Source organism: Nicotiana sylvestris, chromosome 6 (genome assembly GCF_000393655.2).
Source record: "Nicotiana sylvestris chromosome 6, ASM39365v2, whole genome shotgun sequence".
NCBI lineage: Eukaryota > Viridiplantae > Streptophyta > Magnoliopsida > Solanales > Solanaceae > Nicotiana > Nicotiana sylvestris.
Genome location: NC_091062.1, coordinates 200,678,202 through 200,698,587, shown reverse-complemented (window position 1 = coordinate 200,698,587; position 20,386 = coordinate 200,678,202). Strand labels below are relative to the sequence as shown.

Sequence of the window (20,386 nt, the reverse complement as noted above, 5' to 3'; positions counted from 1 at the left end):
GGAACTTGAGAATTATCCCTCTTTTTGGCGAAGAGCCTGGAAGGATGGAACCTCTTCTTTTTTAGAGGGATGTATGTGTATGTATGTGTTCCCCTCAGCCCCCTTTTCTGTTATTCCCTCTCATGATATTTATACAAAATACTTCCCTTAACTAGCGGTCCTTAACCAGAGTACCCAAGTTCTTAAAATATCCTCTAGAGTATTTCTCTGAAATGTCTAAGTGTCGGATTAGTCGTTCGAGCCGAACTGAGTGCTCGACCTCGATCGTAGCTAAATCATTCGCTGATATATCACTTCCTGTACGTGACTTCGGATTGGTTGACTCCTGGTCGCTCTCCCTGAAGTAGAATTCCTTTGATCAGATTTTGACCTATACAGTTAGTCCCTCTGCATGTCGGGGTCATCTTTGGACGAGCTTGATGGGTGGACTACGCCAGTTTGCGAGTTGAGAAATCTGAACATCTGTGTCGAGGGGCGAGCCCTTCATAGCGAGATGACGATGTGATGCTTCGAGATCCATACTTGACCGTTACGTCCGTTTGAAATGACATCAAATTGTCATGCGTCATTATGGCGCACGTTCCCATGCGTTATGTCATTTCCTGTGCCTCTTCTGTTTTGGAGTTGATGTGGCGGCATTTGGTTTTCCCGCTCAGGGTGCTTGTATTCTTATAAATAGAGAAGAGGACTTCTCGTTTGGGTTACTGTGTTTCCTATAAATTATTCGAGAAACTCCAGGTTTTTGTTTCTTCCTTATTCAGATTCTTATGTCTCCGTCTCTCTTCTTTTGAAGTTTCTTGTCGTTGTTACCCCTCCACCTTAGCACTTATCATCTACATAACCAAAGAAAACATGGCTAGTGCACCTTCTGACGCCGGTATTGTTGCGTCGGAAATAGATATGCTCTCCCATGAAGAAGGGACAACCATTGTAGAGGATGAGAATTTTCCCACTGTAGATGAGATAATTCCACGCTCGGGGAAAGCCAGGATTGATTTCAAGAACTTACCTGACGCAGATCCCGAGCCCATCATTTCTGTAATTGATGTTGCGGCGCTTGCGGCGCTTAAGGCTAAGTGGAGGATTCCTGACCATGTTGAACTCGTTCCTACGGGTAACAACATCGTGCAGATACATCGCCCGGGGTACGACGTGTTTTATACGTACCCGTTTGTCATTGGTTATACACTTCCCCTTCCTTCTCTAGCGGAGGACTTCTGTCGCAATTATGGGGTATGCCCGGGTCAGCTCTTTCCGTATATATACAAGCTCTTCCTCATGCTCACCAAGTATGCGGAACTAGCCAGCCGGGGGATTTCTCTCCGTCATTTGCTTCACCTCTTCGTACCTAGTTTTTACAAGGGTACTATGATACATCTTCCTCACTGCGGGACCAAGGGTTTGGTGGTAAAGATGGATGATAAGACCAATAGTCGCTTTTGGGATAACTTCTTCTTTGTGAGGATGGAGCACGTAAGTGTCAAATCCTAACGGATTTCCTGAGGAGTGGAATTATGCACGTAAATATTTATTTTATTTTATTTTTTTAAAACGGCTTCTCGTTGTCCCCTTCTAGTGATCTGATTGTTCTTCTTTTTCCCTTTCTCTATTTTGCAGCCAAGAAGGCACCTCCTCCGCTAGTCACTGATATTCATGTATGGGTGAGCCAGGTTTTGCCCCATACGATGGAGATTCGTGAATGGTCGTTGTTCCACGAGAGATTCGGGCGTAGACCTTCTGTTGGTGAGTCATCTCGTCTTGCCCTTGGTCTCTTTGCCATTTGTTCTGTATTTTCCTCCCCCATATTTCCTCTTTGGTTTAAGCTTCTCCCACTGGAAAGTCAGCGGGTCACGAGGAGGGCGAGGGCTCCTATACCTGCTTTTCGTCGGTCGAGTGTTTCGATTGGACCTGCACCGATTGCGGCTACAAGTGAGAGCGTTTAGGCCGCTTCTTCTTTATAGACTACTGCCCCTCCCGGACTCGGCTGTCGTGAGGTTGTTCATCAGGCGGAAGCTCTGATTCCCGCAGTTCATTTGGTAGACGAATCGTCTCAGGGCGATAGCGAAGAAGCCCCATTAAAAAGGCGAAGAATAAAGGCTGATGGGGTACCCAAGATCGAGGGGCCTTCGAGGGGAGATTCCATGTTGGCAGTGTTTGAGCCGTTATTGATGCTAATTTAGATGAGGAGACCGTATCCCCCTTGGGCATAGAGGTGGTGCCTGTTTCTGGCGTGGGGGAGTCTATCGTGGTAGGGGAGTGGCTCGGAGGCCGCTGCGATCATTCTGAGTGGTCTATCGACTTCACAACAGGCCCGTGCTCCTTCTTCGACCAGTAAGAGGGAAAAGGACGTGATTATAGATGACCATAAATCTGATTCAGATATTGACCCTGAGTACATAAGCATGTTTGAGGCGGGGTTCACTCGGGTGGAGGCGAGAACAGATAATTCCTCCCACGTGATCGAGATTTCTCCAGATTGCGATTTTTTGGAGGACACAGTGAGTTTGGTGCCCAAATTCCCCTTCTTTGTTTTGCTACTGAAAGCAGGGCCCTTCATTAGGAGATTAGCTATGTTGGCCTATCACGGGGCGTAGCCGGAATGGCTTTGAGGGTGAGTTTATTGCTTTCTTTGTTTTACGTCCTCCACTCTTGCTGACTTTCTCTTTCTGTTCTCTCTTCTTTCTTCAGACTTTCATTTTGGATACTGAGAGTATCTGCCGCGAGGATAGGCGAGCTACCGCTTTTTAGAAAATGGTTTCAAAATACCACCGATATCGTGCCAAGTGCCGCAAGATGCATACACAACTCAGGGCGGGCGACAATCTTCAGTCCCTTAGGGAGGAGTGGGAGCAGAAGGACGAGGACCTGATGCGGTCTATTGGCAGATGCAGCAAACTCGAGGGGCTTCTTAGGGATAAAGAAGAAGAGCTCGAGGTGGTCAAGGGTGTTGCGGCTGAGTGTGATGATATTCAGATGAAAGTGGTGGCCCTGTGGGCAGAACTTGAGCAGAGTGCCACTAGAGTCACCGGTCTAAGTGTTGAATTGGTGGAGAAGGTGACCGAGTTGGAAAGGGGTGAGGGAGCCCGAGTTGGAAAAGGCTGAGGGAGCCCGAGTAGTGGCCTTGGCGACGGCTGCAGCACTGGAAGATTATATCTGCGTTCTCAGGTCTGAACATGCAACTGAGATGGAAACGACCGCTTTGAGGGAATCGCGGCTTGATGAGCGAATTGGCGGGCTTGAGAGAGATGTCTCGAGCCAGGGTGATCAAATTGCTGCTCTCGAGGCTGAGAGGGCACGGTTGTTGGCTCTGACTCCTCATGCGTCCGCCTCTGTTGCCGTTCCTCGCCCTTTGTACGAGATATAAATCCACGCTGAGGCTCAGCAGGATATATATAAGGGCTTGTTGGCAGTGGGGAGTGTTCCTGAAGCCGCTTTCGAAGAAGCTCGTGTTAAAGCGCGTGAGGCCTGGCTTGCCTGCGGCTATGACCCTGCGACACCGGAGGCCAGTGGAGAAGATGAGGCCGAAGACGGGCTTACCTTTGATAATGAACATTCTGATGGAGAAGGTGGCGGTGGAGGTAAACCCGCTGAGCCAAGTGGGGGGAGAGATGACGGCGTGGATGGGGATAATGTTGAGTGAAGCTTTTGTACTTAATTTTTCCTCCTGTATTTAGTTTTTCTGTACTTAGTTAGTTGGGTGGGCCCCCCTTTTGGCCCTTTGTAAGATGATATTTTTCCTTTGAATGGAATAGTTGATTTGTTCTTGGTTGTACGTCTTTGGCCTTTCCTTCTCTTTTCTTTTCGAATTTCTAGGATCTTCTTGCAATAAGTCCCTGACTTTCGGTAGTTACTTCGAGCGGGTTTGAATGTAGCTTGATAATTCGAGCGAGGTCGAATTTAGACTTGGTAATTTCAGCGAGGTCGAATTTAGACTTATTGATTCAAGCGAGGTCGAATTTGTCTTGCTAATTCGAGCGAGGTCAAATTTAGACTTATTGATTCGAGCGAGGTCGAATTTGTCTTGCTAATTCGATCGAGGTCGAATTTAGACTTGTGTAAACTTGGTGGAGTTGCGTAAGAATTCCGTATGTTGCTTTGCTTACTCATTTATTGGAGAATACTATGTTGTTGTGCGGTCCGTACATACGCTCGAGGAGTCCCAAGTCTATCTAGTCCATCGCTTGGCTTGGAGAGGTATTTGATAGGCCGGACGATGAATGTCTCGCTCAAGCTTCGGGATGTCTCAATGTATGTACGAGATTGAATTTTGGCTAGTTGTGTCGTCGCACAGTGACTTTGGCGAGTACGTGGGTGAGTTTCATGCACTTGTGTTCTGTCTGCATGTTGGAGAGATTCATATGTTTTCCGGGCTGGTGACCTAGTCCCAATCTATACAGACTTTTCCTTTATGGCGTTGAGTACGACCTTATTAGGGGGGTTTCGCTCAACCGTTGCATGCAGAATGATATGGCGCAGAGCGTTTTCTTGGTGTGCTATTTTGATGGCGTTTGTTCCCTCGACTGATTGATTAACGAGTGGAAGGGATCGACCATGTTCCCTTCTTTGGCTATGTTTCGTAGCTGCTCGCATTGGTTGAGCTAATATTCACCGAACTCAAATGGCATCTTGTGGGTCTTTGGCTTAGTGTTTTTGCCGTCTCCGCTACTTGGGTCTGGATAGTCCTTTCGATCTGATTGGCAACGAACTGAGAGTGCTAGCTTCAGATCCAATCTCAGCCTCGTACTTAGCTTCCGCGTTAGTCGAATCTGGGCACCTTGTGGGATGATGCCTTACTTCGCCCGTTGGGATTTTCAAGTTCAAGTCCCAATCCGATCCAGTCCCGAGTGCGTGAAGATACGGAAACATAGGCCGCACCACAAGCACACAGGCAAAAGGATGAAGTTACAACGAACGGGAAGTAGAACTAGGACCGAGTTTAGATCTAGGGGAAACTAAAACTTTGGCTAGAAAATCCCCACAAACGGCGCCAAATTTTTTGACCAAAAAGTTTCAAGCCTTTTTATCAAATTAATTAAATAAGAAGATATGGGGTAAATCCTAGCCAGAGGTAATTTATTCTAGATATGAGATAGGAGACAAAAATAAACAAGCATAGCTGAACGTAGAATTTGATTACAGTTGCGAAGGAAGATGGCTTCAATAATATCAAATGATGACGAAGAATACATAATGAAAAAGAATCACCATTCTTGAACAAGATTAAACTTCATACATATGATAAAGTTGAACTCCAAAATAAAATGTGAGGAACCTGAGAATTATCCCTTTTTTTGGCGAAGAGCCTGGGAGGATGGAACCTCTTCTCTTTCAAATGGATGTATGTGTATATATGTGTTCCCCTTAGCCCCCTTTTTTGTTATTTCCTCTCATGATATTTATACAAAACACTTTGTCACACCTCTTTTTTCCTACACCCGAAGGTATATACGGGAGTTTTTCCAATTAAAGTGACATTATTCGAAATGAGATTCGTTTATTTAAAGATTCAGAGTCGCCACTTGGGATAATTTATGGTGTCCCAAGTCACCGGTTCGAATCCCAAATCGAGGAAAAGATTAACTCTGTATTGTAGCCTGTGAACCAGAAATCCGGGTAAGGAATTCTGTTAACCCGGGAGAAGGTGTTAGGCACTCCCGAATTCCGTGGTTCTAGCATGGCCGCTTAAACATTTATACTTGGCTTAAATTATTTAATTATGTGTTTAGAAACTACATGCATTTTTACCTTTACCGCTTTTAATTACGTGATTTACTCGTACTTAAAGAATTATCGAGTTACGCATACGTATACTCGTGTGGTTTGGCGTGTCAAGAGTCATGTCACGCGTACGTGTACACAATTCACAACACTTAATTTATTTAAGAAAAAAAAACTTAGTCAAAGTCGCGCGGACGCGAACCTTAATTTATTTTTGAAAATTCGTAATTATGTCACGCGAACATGTCCACAATCACGATAATATTTTAAACGGCCCTAAAGGTTTCTCTAGGAATATTTATTATTTTACCTCTACATTATGAAATTAACACAAGAGCCATTTGTTACTAAGTGTCTAACTATGGCTTGCCTCAAATTTCCATTTTTTAAGACCCTAATTATTTAACACTAAAGTACTTGAGAAGTCCCTTCCAAACAACAAGGCTTTATTAAACCATTTTATTAGCGGAAGGGCCTGAATATTTTGGCAACGCCGGCTGCAAGCAAGGACTTCAGGATCGAATCCCTGAAGCCATACCTACCAGTGATCTCTCATAATCTTTTTAACCGTTGAGGAGGGAAAAAAACGAGTCGGGGCATGAATAAGAACTTTATATATATCAATCAACAATAATCCCCTTTTAAACTAAGGCATAAACTTATGGAAACATCAATTGGTTACAGTTAAGACCAGGCAATCTATACATACATAGCCAAAATTTCAGCAGAAGCTATTGTTGTATACAATCTATACCTTGAGCACAGTTGGACAACTTAACACATGAATCATAACAAGAAAACAAAAGTATAAACAGCAGAAGCTAATAGAATTTAACATTCAAACAAGACTCTTATTCAAATTCCAATTCGAACATCCAAATCTGTATACAAATTCAATCTGGTTCCAACTTGTGGCACTTCATTTGTTAGCAAAGGGTATGAAGGAATACCTGGAAATGAAAGTCAAAAGGGGTGAGATCAGAAGTAAAAATAACAGCAATCACCAGCAGCAACAAAACAGTCCTAGTTTTAATCCAGCTATTAACCCCAGATAGTTCAATGAAACAATATATGGAAGATGGTTTCAGCCAATTCGAAATTGAAAACCAGAAAATAGAAATCAATGAAACAGTAAATTCCAGTTTTTTTTTCCTAGTATTTTCAGAATGTTTTCTTGTCTCCCTCTCTCAGAATCTCTTCCAAGTTTTCTTAGCTCTCTGCCCCTGTATATCCAGTTTATCCGAAGTGTATATCGAGTGCATACCTCTCTCTCCGCCCCCTCTTTTCTTTTTCTCTCCGAATTTCCTAGTCTTCTACCCTCTTTTAATGTTCTCCCTCTCTATCTCCTTCAGAATTCCCCTCTTATAGGCACTCAATTAATGTCATCCCCATTACTAGTGTCCCTTCCTTTATTTTAATTATTCTCACTAACTTATTTTCTCTAAATTAATCAATTAGTGCAATTCCCATTATCATTTTCAGCTTTTTATTTCTTAATTGTCCACTTAAACTAGCTAGTGTAATTCTAACCCTACCACTATTGAGAAGCTTCTCAATTAGGTTAATACCCTTTTTATTAAACAATCCCCAATATTACCCTTAAGTTTATGTTTTTAACAATCTCTATGTTCTGAATTATTACAAACAATACAATACTAAATTAAAAGAAAATCACACAATTTGACCAAAATACAAAATATTTTTTTTTTGCGAATTTTCATTTTTGTAAAACACCTAATTATTAATTAATTCCAAAAATGTAAAAAATCAAATCTTAAATGCAAATGTTATATTTTTTGTATTTTTAATGCATTGATAAAAACTAAACATGCACACAAACATATGCAAACAATCAGAAAAATCACGCAACAATTCCTAAAAATAACAAATAATCAAAGCCAAAACCAAATTTTGGGAATTATTTTGGAGTAATTCGTATGAGGCAAAAATCACGTGCTCACACACTTCCCTTACCCAGCGGTCCTTAACCGGAGTACCCAAATTCTTGGAATATCCTCTAGAGTATTCCTCTGAAATGTGTAAGTGTCGAACTAGCCGTTCGAGCCGAACTGAGTGCTCGACCTCGACCGTAGCTGAATCATTCGCTAATATATCACTTCCTGTACGTGACTTGGCTTGGTTGACTCTTGGTCGCTCTCCCTTAAGTAGAATTCCTTTGATCAAATTTTGACCTATACAACGACCACACCAAATCGGATATTCCATAAATTGGCATATTTTATTGTTACATAACGACGGATTTAACAATACGATACAATAAAATTTAAGTAAAAACCAACAAACACTGCATAAACTAACAATACAATACAATAAGCAAGAATCATTTAAAAATTGTCAGTGTCGGTCTCCCCAGTGACTTATAATATTTTATTTACTAACCACTAAATCACACTCGGATGGGCATTAGCCTATAGAGGAAAAAGTGGTTCTAAGATTTAATCATCAACACAAAGTAGTTGGAGTAATTAAAGATCTTTTATCAGTATGACTATACGAGCAGCAATATTAATTCCTGATTTGAGTTTTCACCTTGAAGGTCTCCCTAGTGCACTTCCATTATTCACTAGAGGCTTGTTATATTCTGCAAATGAGAGTCAAATTATCATGTTCATTTGTGTTGATCATGTCCAAATACAGTTGAGAAAATAATTAACAAACACCTTTTTTTGTTGCAACAATCATTAGCATATGTACATGCAACCATATCGGATGCAGGATTTTCGCTAAGGGAATTCAAAAAAAAAAAAGTTAAATAATTAAAAGAGATTGTGGCCAATGAAAACTGAACCATTAACCTAACAAAGATTTTGAACTCCCTTGACCACTAAACTATGATTTTGGACTATATCAAGGGAATTCAAAATATAATACATAGAGGTACAAACCGAATTTTACCTTATATGTACCGTGGGCGAAAAGGGTTCCCCCAAAATCCGCCCCTGCATATAGGTGAGTTACAGGGTATCAACAGACGAGAAACTCTCCCATCTGCATTTAGTTATTGATCAGATCCTTCCCACGGATAGTGTCTTATCATACACAGCCATCAAACGCCTGATTCAGGCTTTTTCTCAAAGGCAGATACGACTAAATTAGCTTTGGAAAATGTTGAAACTCAATACATTATGAAACAAACTCGCTATCAGATATAAAGACATATGCTATGCTACAGGTAGCTAGCAAACTAAGACACAAAAACACCTAAAACACCTTCAGTTAAACTGCCTAAAAGTTTTGCATCAGGACCAAGGACCAACTTGAGTCGACATAATATACCCGTCACTGGAAATCGGACTGAAAGAACCTTACATTAGGATAAGATTCATATCCTTCCTCTCTTCCGCTTTGACGTTGAAAAGTTACAGCTGCAGCAACGACTGCTGCAATTCCAAACCCTGCTATGGCCCGAACAGCATTATGCAATATTACAATTTCACCAGTCTGCAGAAGCAAGGAACGTAAGTTTAGGATCTATGAAACTTGAGAATAAAATGAATGTCAGAAAAATAAATTGTTACTTTTGGATGTAATTAACATGAACGAAGATCTTACACTGTCTGTAGAATGCAAAATAGAACGCGGCTTATGCGGCGGTTCAGCAACCAAAATATAGAAGAGGCCCATAACTCCTGTATGCCTTTGGGCACTGCTATACTTTGATACTAAAGTCAGAGTTTCTCCATTAGATATCTTGACAGAGCCAGGCTTCGGATAACAAGTGGACATCCCAACAATATAACCAGCTTCATTTCCTGGTTCCTTTCCTTCCCCATAGATTGGAAGTGACGAGCAAATAACCCGTCCATCCTAAACAAATAGAGCAGAGAACAAAAAAGAAGTTATCATTCGCACATGCTTTACTTTGCAGTACTGAAACAATCACAAGAACATCAAGACAAACTCAAAAAAGATATGTGACACATCATTATCTTTAGCCTTCTTCGCTAACTGTAGTACTAAAACAATATTGTGAAACATCAGTAAGCATATATACCATACTTAGCGGAAGTAGGGAGGAAACAGTGCTGCATAATTTCCGTAAAAAGTTACTACAGATCAATGAAAATAGTCATACAATTTCCCCAGCCATTTAAGAGGAAAGCAAGCAATGGTTTTACCATCTCGAGGTTTTAGATAACAATTGCAGTCAACAAAATCATCACCTCAAAAGTTTGACAAACTTGTTCTGTAACATAAACAAGCAGAGTTATTGAATTATTTTTATCACCTAAATACATTTGAAGCAGGAACTGTTGACGTTGTGAAGCATGCTTAGATAGAGTCCATCAAATTTACATGCATCATTGAGAAAGAATTTATCTAACGTGAATCAAGTAGAAATGCGGAGAGTCGTGCAAGAAACTAGATCCTAAGCTGACAGGACCAAAGAAACAAATTCTAACATCTCAAAGTACCTCGCCATGGAGAGTTGAACCAGTCCCACTGAAATGCTGATGAGCAACTCCATAAATAACATCTCCACCATTCGGCAAAGTCACACTTATCTTTTTCTTATGCACGCATCCAGCATTAGCAACAGCACTAGCACATGACTCAACATCATACTCAATCTGTATCAGAAAAGTTCAACAAAATTATCAGCCGCAAATACTTGGGGAACACGGAACAAAAGCAACTATGTAACTTTATAACTCAGATTACCAGCATTTCTACATTCATATTGGATAATCCCGAAAACTCAATAATACATGAACATAATTGCATAAATGCGAAGGTCCACATGAATCTTTCCTGGTATCCTTCGATTCTTATCTACCAAAGTTCAAATAATAGAACTCTGTTTTTCCTTTCATGCTGAAGACACTTTCTAACAGAAACCACCAGAAATGCTCCACAGATATTATAAAGATGATCATATCATCGACCCCAACTATCTTGGGATTGAGGCACAGTTGATTGATTGACTGAAAATGAATGACACAAATCGGAAATGTTCATCACCTGACAGTGATGTCTTGACATAAGTCCTGTTGATTCTGGCTTTCTCCATGTATCAGTAACATCAAGTATATAAATTTTAACAGGAATAAAAGAGGCATCCCAATCAACATATTTGATCGTGTACTTCAGGTACAAGCTTCTCTTATGACCCTGAAACCCTTTTTCAACTCTGCATCTTGTTTCATCATAACAACATCTCAAGCCTCCAATATAATCTGGTCCTATATCCCGGTTATACTCATCCTTTGTAACATTATAAAGATCACACCTGCATTCTGTGCATCCTAGCCTATCTTCAGAACCTCGTGTATCAATCGCATGCACATTAAGCAACCATCTCTCCTCATATCCAGGAGGTACTTCTCCTAGGTTACCAATTTCTATCCCATAAGGGTCTGGAACATATGTTTCTGTTCTACGAGTTTCAGACCCGAGGCCAAAATATTGATACAGATCCCCTTCGCACATCCCTGAGTTACTCGCTATAATAAAATCCGATTTTTGGAACCTCAGATCGCCATGGTACTTTGTTACCTTCGCACCTTTTCGTTGATAATATCTTACAACAAGCCAGTGGTGGAGATATGTTTCATGAAGAGGGACAGGATTCAGTGCCTCATCAACTACTTCAGCATTAAAACTTTTGATAGCAATATGGCCTTTTGGGAAAGCTATGTTGTAGTAAAATTTGTTACAGACTGATCCTGGTTCCAACACAAATTTTGGTGATCGGAAAATGGACGTTTTCACCTTGATTTCATTTCTTAGTCGAGTCTGTAAACTTGGGCTAATCGCTATTAGCAGTAGGACTGCCAGCACAAGCAGCTGACACTTTAATTTGCGCGTCATCTTTTTCTCGTTCCCAATTCAGTTCTTGTTAGGATATCTGACAACTGCACTATTTCAACATGTTAACAATCCATGGGTTTAAGTTGTAGAAGTTTAACTTTGTCATCTAACAATAGTAGTTCCTACGCAGATTACTCGATTCACAGACGGTTGGTCTGTTATATTGTTACCGCAGACAAAAAGATATCAGGTGATGCTACGGATAGACAAAGGGTGTCTTGGTATGAGATATGTCCAATGTTTGATACTCTGAATTGTGGAAATATTTCTACAAGGAAAATGTTCTGCACCAATATAGTCATTTTCAATAACAACAACATACCCAGAATATTCACGCAAGCGGGGTCTGAGGAGATAGTGTACGCAAACCTTGCCCCTACCTTGTGAAGGTAGAGATGTTGTTTCTGATAGACACTCGGCTGGAAAAAAAAAGCATAATCGCAGCAGTTTAGATAAGGAAATACGACAAAGGAGAATTCAGGCAAAGAGAAGCAGTAACTACAGCTAGAAGAAGAAAAAACCAAAGCAAAAGAAACAACCGGTAATATTAGAAATCTAAGAATAGAAAATACCTAGTACTACAGGTATAGAAAATACAGCTACGAAAAAGAATTACGCTCGACTACTTACTAACCTACTACCTTAATCCTCGATCTCCGCACCCTCTTATCAAGGGTCATATTTTTGGCAAGCTGAAGATGTGTCATGTCCTTCCTAATCACCCCCAATACTTCTTCGATCTACCTCTATCTCTGCTTCAGCTCCACCATGGCCAACCTGTCACACCTAGTCATTAGGGCATGTGTGCATCTCCTCGTCAAATGCATGAACCATCTCACCCTCGCTCCCGCATCTTGTCCACCACGGAGGCCATTTCCACCTTGTCCCAAATGTCTTCATTCCTAATCATCTCTTTCCTAGTATGCCCACAGATTCATCTCAGCATCCTCATTTCTGCTACTTTCATCTCCTGAGCATGAGGGTAGTCATTTTCCTTTTACAAATAGTTCCACCCTTACTCCGTATCACTTGCTAGGCATAATTATCCATTTTTAATACTTCAAGATAATACTATCAAAACAATATCATCGTAGCCTACCCTCTAGCTTATACAATTACTATGTGTCACCTACAACCCAAAACTTGGAAAATGATAGTAGTAATAATAAAAATGATCTACTAAAGGTAAAAGTTTTCCACACAAAAGTATTTTTCATCCATACCAACCGCATCAAAAGGGAAACGTAACAACATGAAAGATAAATTTGTTTAGCATGATACTCATATTTCTTTATCCAAGCATACAAAAAGAGAAACTAACCTGATATGGTATTTAGGGTAAAGAATCCCAAACGGACGAGCTTTTCTCAATCGAAAGTCGAAATTAGAAATTTTGAACTTCGATTTTTTAAGGAGATGTGGAGAGTAGAGACCGCAACAACAGAACTACATTCCTAGGATATCAACACAGGTGTTCATAGGAAGACACGTGTCAGTTGCAAACAGCCCTGGGGCTAGTGACAGTTTCCAAGTCTTAACGGCAAAGGAAGAAAACAAAACATAGACAAATACAATGTATTGTCGCTCCACAACTTCAATTTTATCCCTTTTGTCTCAAAAATGTTAATAGTGTTACAAATATGTATATTATGAATGTTCATCCAGTACACCGTTGTAAATAAGTTTTTTGAATAGGTTTATGTTAGGAGTACATTAGATATGTCCTAGATCCAATATCATATTTGATGATTTGAACATATTTTTTGTGAACGTTATTTGATATAAAATATATGGCATTTGATATTCTTTTATCATTATTATTAATTATTTGATTAATTTGATAAGGTCCTTGATTAAATTTTGAGATTTGTCATCGTGATAGAGATCATGATAATGAGAGCAAAGTCTCTTACAATTTAATCTAAATTTGTTCTTGATCGTAAGATTATTAACTTGGACATTAGTGATCCGATTAGATCAATATTTATGTGATCGTCTTTATGAGATAAAGATGAGTTGATCTCATTAACTAAATTACATAGATAGATGATGCATATAGAGATATGATCATTTAACAGACTCATTGGATAATTCCTAATGGTTAGAATTACCATAAACTGTCAATACGATATTCTCTTGAAGAATGTGATGTAACAGTTTCCTTTGACCTGAGATCGTCATAGTAATTGACAAGTTATTTATTGTGCTTTGATACCAGACACCTATGGCCCTAGGGCGATAGTTGAAAGGATATTGGGCATGATTAAATGCTTGTAAAATTAGTGATTGATCAAGATGAAATCTGTTAACTCTTGGTAATGAGTTTAAGCTCCATGTTGTCATGAATTATAAACGACCAAATTAAGACCTTGGTCGGGGCAATTGAATGAAAGAAGAAAAGAGTTTTTAGGTCATTCAATGGTCGATTATATTTGACATGAACACATAGTTGGTCGCCTATTAGGATTTGACAGTGGAACCATATCCTAGGGTGATCCAGAGCTATAAGGACAGAAAGAATTACTACATTATTCTTCTACTGGTTCTTGAGAGTAAATTGTATACTTTATGTTATCCGGTCGTTAAGGAGTGTTGTTAGACGCCACCCTTGATTAGTATATTGATGTGGTCAATTTACTACCGTTTAGTATTGAACCTATGGGGTCGCACACTAACGAGTGTTTTGATCTTTGCTAAAGGATTAATTATTTTGGTGTTTGATAATTAAATTAAAGAATTTAATTAGTCAAATAAATTAAAATATTAGTCCAAATGAAATATTATTATATTCTTTGCTAGCACATAGGATATAATTAATATTGTAAACAAATTAAAGTTTTCTATTTGGAAGAGAAAATTAAATCATTTTTCTTGATTGAAATATATATGTGATATATATAATATCAATTAATATTGATTTGTATAAAGGTTATATATATAATATTAATTTGTTCATAGCAACTTGGAATTGGAGATAAAAGTGCATAAAAGGACTTGTGGGAAGAGTAATCCAATTTGGAAATGGACTTTACATAAACGTCCATAAAGGACGTGTCTGACAACTTCAAACCCATTCCATGGGTTTCATATCGTCCTATTTTCAATAGGAAATTGAAATTGGACTTTATGGAAAGTCTTTAAGATTCGGCGGCCACATTACCTATTGAGAATGGGTTTTCGATTTTTTCATAAAAAATTCATGAAGTTTATTTTGGAATAAACTTTTATCCTAAGTAAATCATTACCTCAACCAAATAGGAAAAAAGTTTGTAGGTGACCCTATATAAAGGGTGATGAAGAAAATTTGCCGCATAATTTTTCTTGAGAAGAAAATCCATTTTGTGAAAGTGAGAGTGCACTACAAAGCCAAGAGAGAAAATACAATTACAATAAAAGTGTTTCTTGTTCTTCTAATTTGAGTTGAGATTTTTGAGAAAAATTTCAACACAATATTCTTCGTTCAATTTGTTTGCGTGTTTCATTGTTCAAAGAGTTGATAGCAAGGATCAATCTCGGTGTGGATACACATAGAGTCTTCACACTATCGAAGAATTTGAAACGAGACTTTCTTCACCAGGTACGTCTTAGATCTGATCTATTGACATGTAAATAAATTTTAAACACGAAAAGATCTGCCTAGGATTGTTATTGTCTTCCGCTGCGTGTTACGAACACTTATACGCAATCCATCAGTTTATTCATATGGGACTCCACCGTAAATATGTTTATCTATTTAATATTCTATTAGAAATAAGTCTCCTGACGAAGCTTATATTTTCGATACTCCGTTATGGATAAACATTACCCACAGTAGAAGATTATCCATACCTAGTACAATAAGCATATCCTTCCGGTACTCCATTATAGACAAACATTACCACCGGTAGAAGATTATCCCTGTCTAATACAATGAGCTTATCCTTTCGGTATTCTGTTATGGATAAACATTACCCTCGATAAGAGATTATCTATATATGGTACAATAGCAGCCTACACAACAGCTTCATTTCTTCTATAAATAAAGGAGATTTGAGTTCATTATGTACATCAGTTTGAAGTTGAATAATATATCAGTTTCTCTCTATACTTATCTTTACTTTACAGTCTTTATTTTATAACACGTTATCAGCCCAAGACTCTGCCATTTTGAGTACATACTTCGAATTTAATTTCTATTTCAATGTTCATCTCCGATGTAAGGTGACGCTCTTGCGTCCGTGGTTAGCTTTTGTTTATTCTGAGCATCATAAGGCAGATTATATCCTTGAGTTGGTAAACTTTTCTTCTTGACAATAGTGACATAGATATCACTTATGTCTGTAATGGCCAGATTTGTGTAAAGTAATTTTAGCCTTTTGCTTATATTTGTTTTCATCCTAATTCTCTTAATAAAGGATTACAAAGTAGATAATATTGTTAGATCCACTTAAACTCCAGCTGAGTTTGCAAGAAATATACAACTACCAGGAGTGGTTTATGTTTTGTATATCTCATTGTAACTAAATTTTGTTAACCATCAGAAGTAGTGTATGCCTATGATCACTAGAAGTAATAATAAAGGCTTGCGATGGTTACAATGAAGAAAAGTTAGAGAAAATTTCTCTATATTACATGCATACCTCGATTTGCTCCTGAAGTAGAAAATATATTAAAAGAGGGTAGACGCCATTACAATTTGATATGGTTATTTGTGTGAGCACGTGACTTTTTTGCTCTATGAGAACTACTCCAAAAAAAAAACCAAAAAAAAATGGTTTTTGCGTTGTTTGTAATTTAGGTGTATTTTGTCTATTTTCTATTTTAAATGAGAAAAAATGCAAAACATATGTGTTGCATGTGCATTTAGGATTTAATTTTATAATTTAAGATTTAATTAAGCAAGTTTGTTTTACAAAAATAAAAATTCACAAAAATAACATATTATTTGTATTTTGGTCAAATTGTGTGATTTTCTTTTTAAATGTTTAATTGTTTGTGATGGGTGTTATTTAAAGTTAATTAATATTTTTAAGTTAACTTAGGTCTTCTATAATTTAATTTAGGATCTTTAAGTTTAATTTTGAAAAAAGAAAAGAAAAGAAAAGAAAAGAAAAAGAGTTAATAAAAAAGAGGAAATCAAAATTTGGGCCAGAAGATACTCAAGCCCAAACAAAATCTGTCCAAACCCACGCCAAACCAGCCCAGACCTGTCTACCATACCTGGTCCACCCCCACCAGAACCAAACGATGTCGTTTGGACACGTTTCAATCTGGACCGTTGATCTCAGCCGATCAAACGGTCCCAAAGCTTTGACCAAACCCGACCCCGACCCGTCACTCCAATACCCGGACCGCCCCAGTACTACTCCAAACAACACCGTTTGAGTTAAGTGAACTGATCTGGACCCTCGATCTCTCTTGATCGAACGGCCAAGATCAAACCACCCTCCCACTATATAAATGAAACCTCCTACCCAGCCCCCCAGTCCAAACCCCTGTTCATCATCGTCTCTCAAAGACGAAGCCCTTCCCCAAAACCCTAACCGCCATGACATTCCTTCGCCTGAAACCCGGCGGCAACGACGCCGCCGGCCACCAAAATAACACCCATGAACCTCCTAACCATCCTCTCCACAAATCCCTTAATCGTTTTGCTCGAATCAGACTCCAGCTTCTCGAATCTTCAATCGAAGATTCGAGCAAACTTGAAACCCACCCCAACCAGTCCCAAATCCACACCAAGGCACCCCCTGACCACCCTCATTACGGATCTGTTGACTGCTTGTCTCGAATCAACCTCCAACTTCTCGAATCTTCAATCGAAGATTCGAGCAGGAACTAGATCTACCCCAACCAATCCCAAATCCATACCAGACATGTCTATGACCTCCCTCGTCACCAAATCACCGTTGGTTTGGTTCGAATCTGGACAGAAACACTCGAACCCCAAATCGAAACAAACAGAACCCTAGAAAAACCAAAACGGGCTTCTGTCCGAATTTTAAGAGGTTTTGGGTGTTTAACTGACCTTAGTCGAAGTGTTCTCAGTTGAGAACACTCGATTAAGGTCCGTTTGACCTCAAAAGAAGTTCAAATTCGAGTCGATTCAAGTCCGTCTGTTATTTGTTCTATCTAAGGTATTTTTCCTTTTTTTTTCTTTTATTCTATTTTCAGATGTTTTAAGTGTCTGTTTATGTGTTTAGTATTGTTATATTAATTTTTCAGTTTTGTCGATTATTCTTTCCTTCTCCATCAGACCTTTTTATTTGGTCTAATTTGTTTCTGTTCTTTGTTGTGTATAATTATAGGTTGCATAATCAATTCAAATAAGTTTCGTCGATTAGTTGTTTTATTATAAACCTCTGTTCTTTTCAATGCCGATTGAAATTGCCTGATTATCTATTTTCAGATTGATTGTTATCAATTGTTGTAGATAATCGGTTAATTAGTTCTCGTCGATTAATTCATTCTTGTTTGTAAACCAATAAGCTCGTCAAATATTTGTTGTATGCTTGATCTGTGAACACTTAGCTTTAGGGCATTGTCAGTAGGCTGACAATGAACCTGCATTCATGTGCATTTTGATTCAATTTTCAATTTCAATTTAAATGATTCTGCTGAGTTCTGTGTTGTGATTTAAATTCAGTCCATGGGATTCAAGGGGAACTCGACCTTAGTCATTTAGCTGTCAATAAGTTTGGTTATAGCTGTTAGTCAGATTTAGTTTTTAAATCTTTGTTAGCTTGAACAGATTTCAGAATTAAAAGTTTTAATACAGTTGAATAATTGTATTAGGGGCAGTAATATTAAGGGGTTTCAGGGGTGATTTGGGAATGAAACAGTTAGGATAATATTTTAATGTTAGTGTTTTGTTAGTGGGATATTAATGTCTTTAAATTAATATGGTAATGGGGAACAAAAGGGAATGAGGGGCTGAAAATAAGAAAAAGTTTTCTTTAGTGGGATTTTAAGTAGAAAATTCAGATTTTTAGTGGGAGAAGGGGGTCGGGCAGTAGGTTTAAAAGGTAAGTCAGGTCTGTATTAGAGGGGGTACATTCAGAGAAAGGGGAATTGAATTCTGAAAGCTGAAAAGTTGAAAGAGAATAGCTATTTTTTATTGCCTGGTTTAGGACTTGAAAATAGTTAGAACTTTCTTCCTTTTACTTCTGCTCTATACCTGGAGTTGTTTATAGCTGCTGGTTATTTGTTGTTGCACTGCTGTTGCAACTGCTGTTTGCATTACTACTGTTTATCTCCTACTTCTTCTCCATTGTATTCCATTTCCAGATACACAGCTTGACTTCAATAATTGTGAAGCTGAAATGTAAAGGAGGAACTTATAATTGAAGCTGGAAGATTTCAATTTAATTCAGTTTTTCTGAGTTGTATATTTCAATGTTTTTGTTCATTAAGGATGTTTAAACTCTTGTTTTGGTTATGTTGGCTGAACTAAACCCGGCTATGTAATAACTGTATTATAGACTATTATAGCTTAGTTTTCTTGGATCGAGATAAAACCAGGAGTGTCTGTTTTGTTTCATTTCCAGCGTGTAATTTGTATATGACCAGGCTGTATAGGGATTGCAGTAGACTGCCTAAATCTCCCTGGATGGTATATTACGGCTGTACTGTGTGACTTGATTTCAGTAGTTCTTTTAGAACCTTAGTTAAAAGGCCTACCTTGCATGTTCAATGTCAGAAAGTTATAAGATAGGTTTGAATGGTTTTTTTAGTCTCAATGTGTCTTTCAGCAGTTCTGTTACGAAATTGTGAATCATTGAAGTGGTTAGTGTTAGTTTATTTTTATGACGGTTCTTAACCATTGATTTGTCTCAATAATTGTAAAACCAGTTCAAATAACTCCGGATTTCATATAGTTCGCTTCCGTATCCCAATAGTTTAAAACACCAAGTTATTCGAGCACTAGCTCAATACTGATAATGTAAATAAAATATTGTTTAGGTTTGGGCCATCAGATGATTCGCTCGGAGCCGATTTGGCTGCCCAGATTCGTGTTGCGATGTTCCCGTCCAGGCTCAAACCTCGGGCTCGTCGGGCTGCAAACGCCCTTGTAGGCCCAATGTTGGAGGCAACTTTTCTCATGGTAAGGTTGTTGACGTATCAATTAATTAGGACCTTTTCTTTATTTCTTCTAGAGACAAAAATAGAAGAAGCAAATCATAGTCGCTATTAGGTTTGCCCTTTTAAATAATAAACGAGACGAGCCTCGTCAAACAAAAATACAAAATTGTGGGGCCCTCAATAAATATTTGTTTTAAAATTACTTAGACTTCGGGATGGTCCGTTTAGCAAAATTTCACGGCCCTACCCAAAATAATGATACGTTAGTCGCTTTAGGTGTGTATCTAATAATGTTATCTTCTTAAACTCGGGTGCACATTTATGTGACCCAAGTCCAAATCCTAACAAAGTTGAAATGCGTCAATAACCACGGGTGCATTGATGTGACGTGGTTCGAGATGTATTTTCACGACGTTATAATTCTCGGTAAAAAATAATAATAATAAAAGCGGTACACAGTAAAATTTTGTACATAGATTCAACATGTATTAAAAGTCAGATAAATAAGCCGAATATGACAGTTGAGCGACCGTGCTAGAACCACGGAACTCGGGAATGCCTAACACCTTCTCCCGGGTTAACAGAATTCCTTATCCGGATTTTTGGTGCGCAGACTGTTAAACAGAGTCATTCTTTTCCTTGATTCGGGATTTAATCGGTGACTTGGGACACCACAAATCTCCCAAGTGGCGACTCTGAATCTTTAAATAAGATCCCGTTTCGATTGTCCTTTAATTGGAAAAACTCCCTTATATTCGTGCCCTTTACGGGGTAT

General features: G+C 38.7%; 1 protein-coding gene across 5 annotated transcripts; it reads right to left on the bottom strand.

Annotated features, from left to right (window-relative positions):
* Positions 1 to 6,428: 6,428 nt before the first annotated feature.
* Positions 6,429 to 13,103, bottom strand: LOC104247817 (uncharacterized). 5 transcript variants are annotated; one of them, XM_070147800.1, is made up of 9 exons: positions 12,872 to 13,103; positions 12,185 to 12,520; positions 11,873 to 11,969; positions 10,702 to 11,594; positions 10,155 to 10,310; positions 9,292 to 9,546; positions 8,635 to 9,180; positions 7,693 to 7,910; positions 6,429 to 6,668 (listed from the first exon to the last, which is right to left on the bottom strand). In XM_070147800.1, exons 4-7 carry the CDS (start codon positions 11,548 to 11,550, stop codon positions 9,019 to 9,021), a joined length of 1,422 nt encoding a protein of 473 aa, XP_070003901.1. In that variant the 5' UTR covers positions 11,551 to 11,594; positions 11,873 to 11,969; positions 12,185 to 12,520; positions 12,872 to 13,103; the 3' UTR covers positions 6,429 to 6,668; positions 7,693 to 7,910; positions 8,635 to 9,018. The 5 variants fall into 5 exon arrangements, with proteins under 5 accessions (XP_070003901.1, XP_070003903.1, XP_070003900.1 ...); XM_070147802.1 differs by having other exon boundaries at positions 12,192 to 12,520; XM_070147799.1 differs by having other exon boundaries at positions 10,702 to 11,969; positions 12,192 to 12,520.
* Positions 13,104 to 20,386: the final 7,283 nt, after the last annotated feature.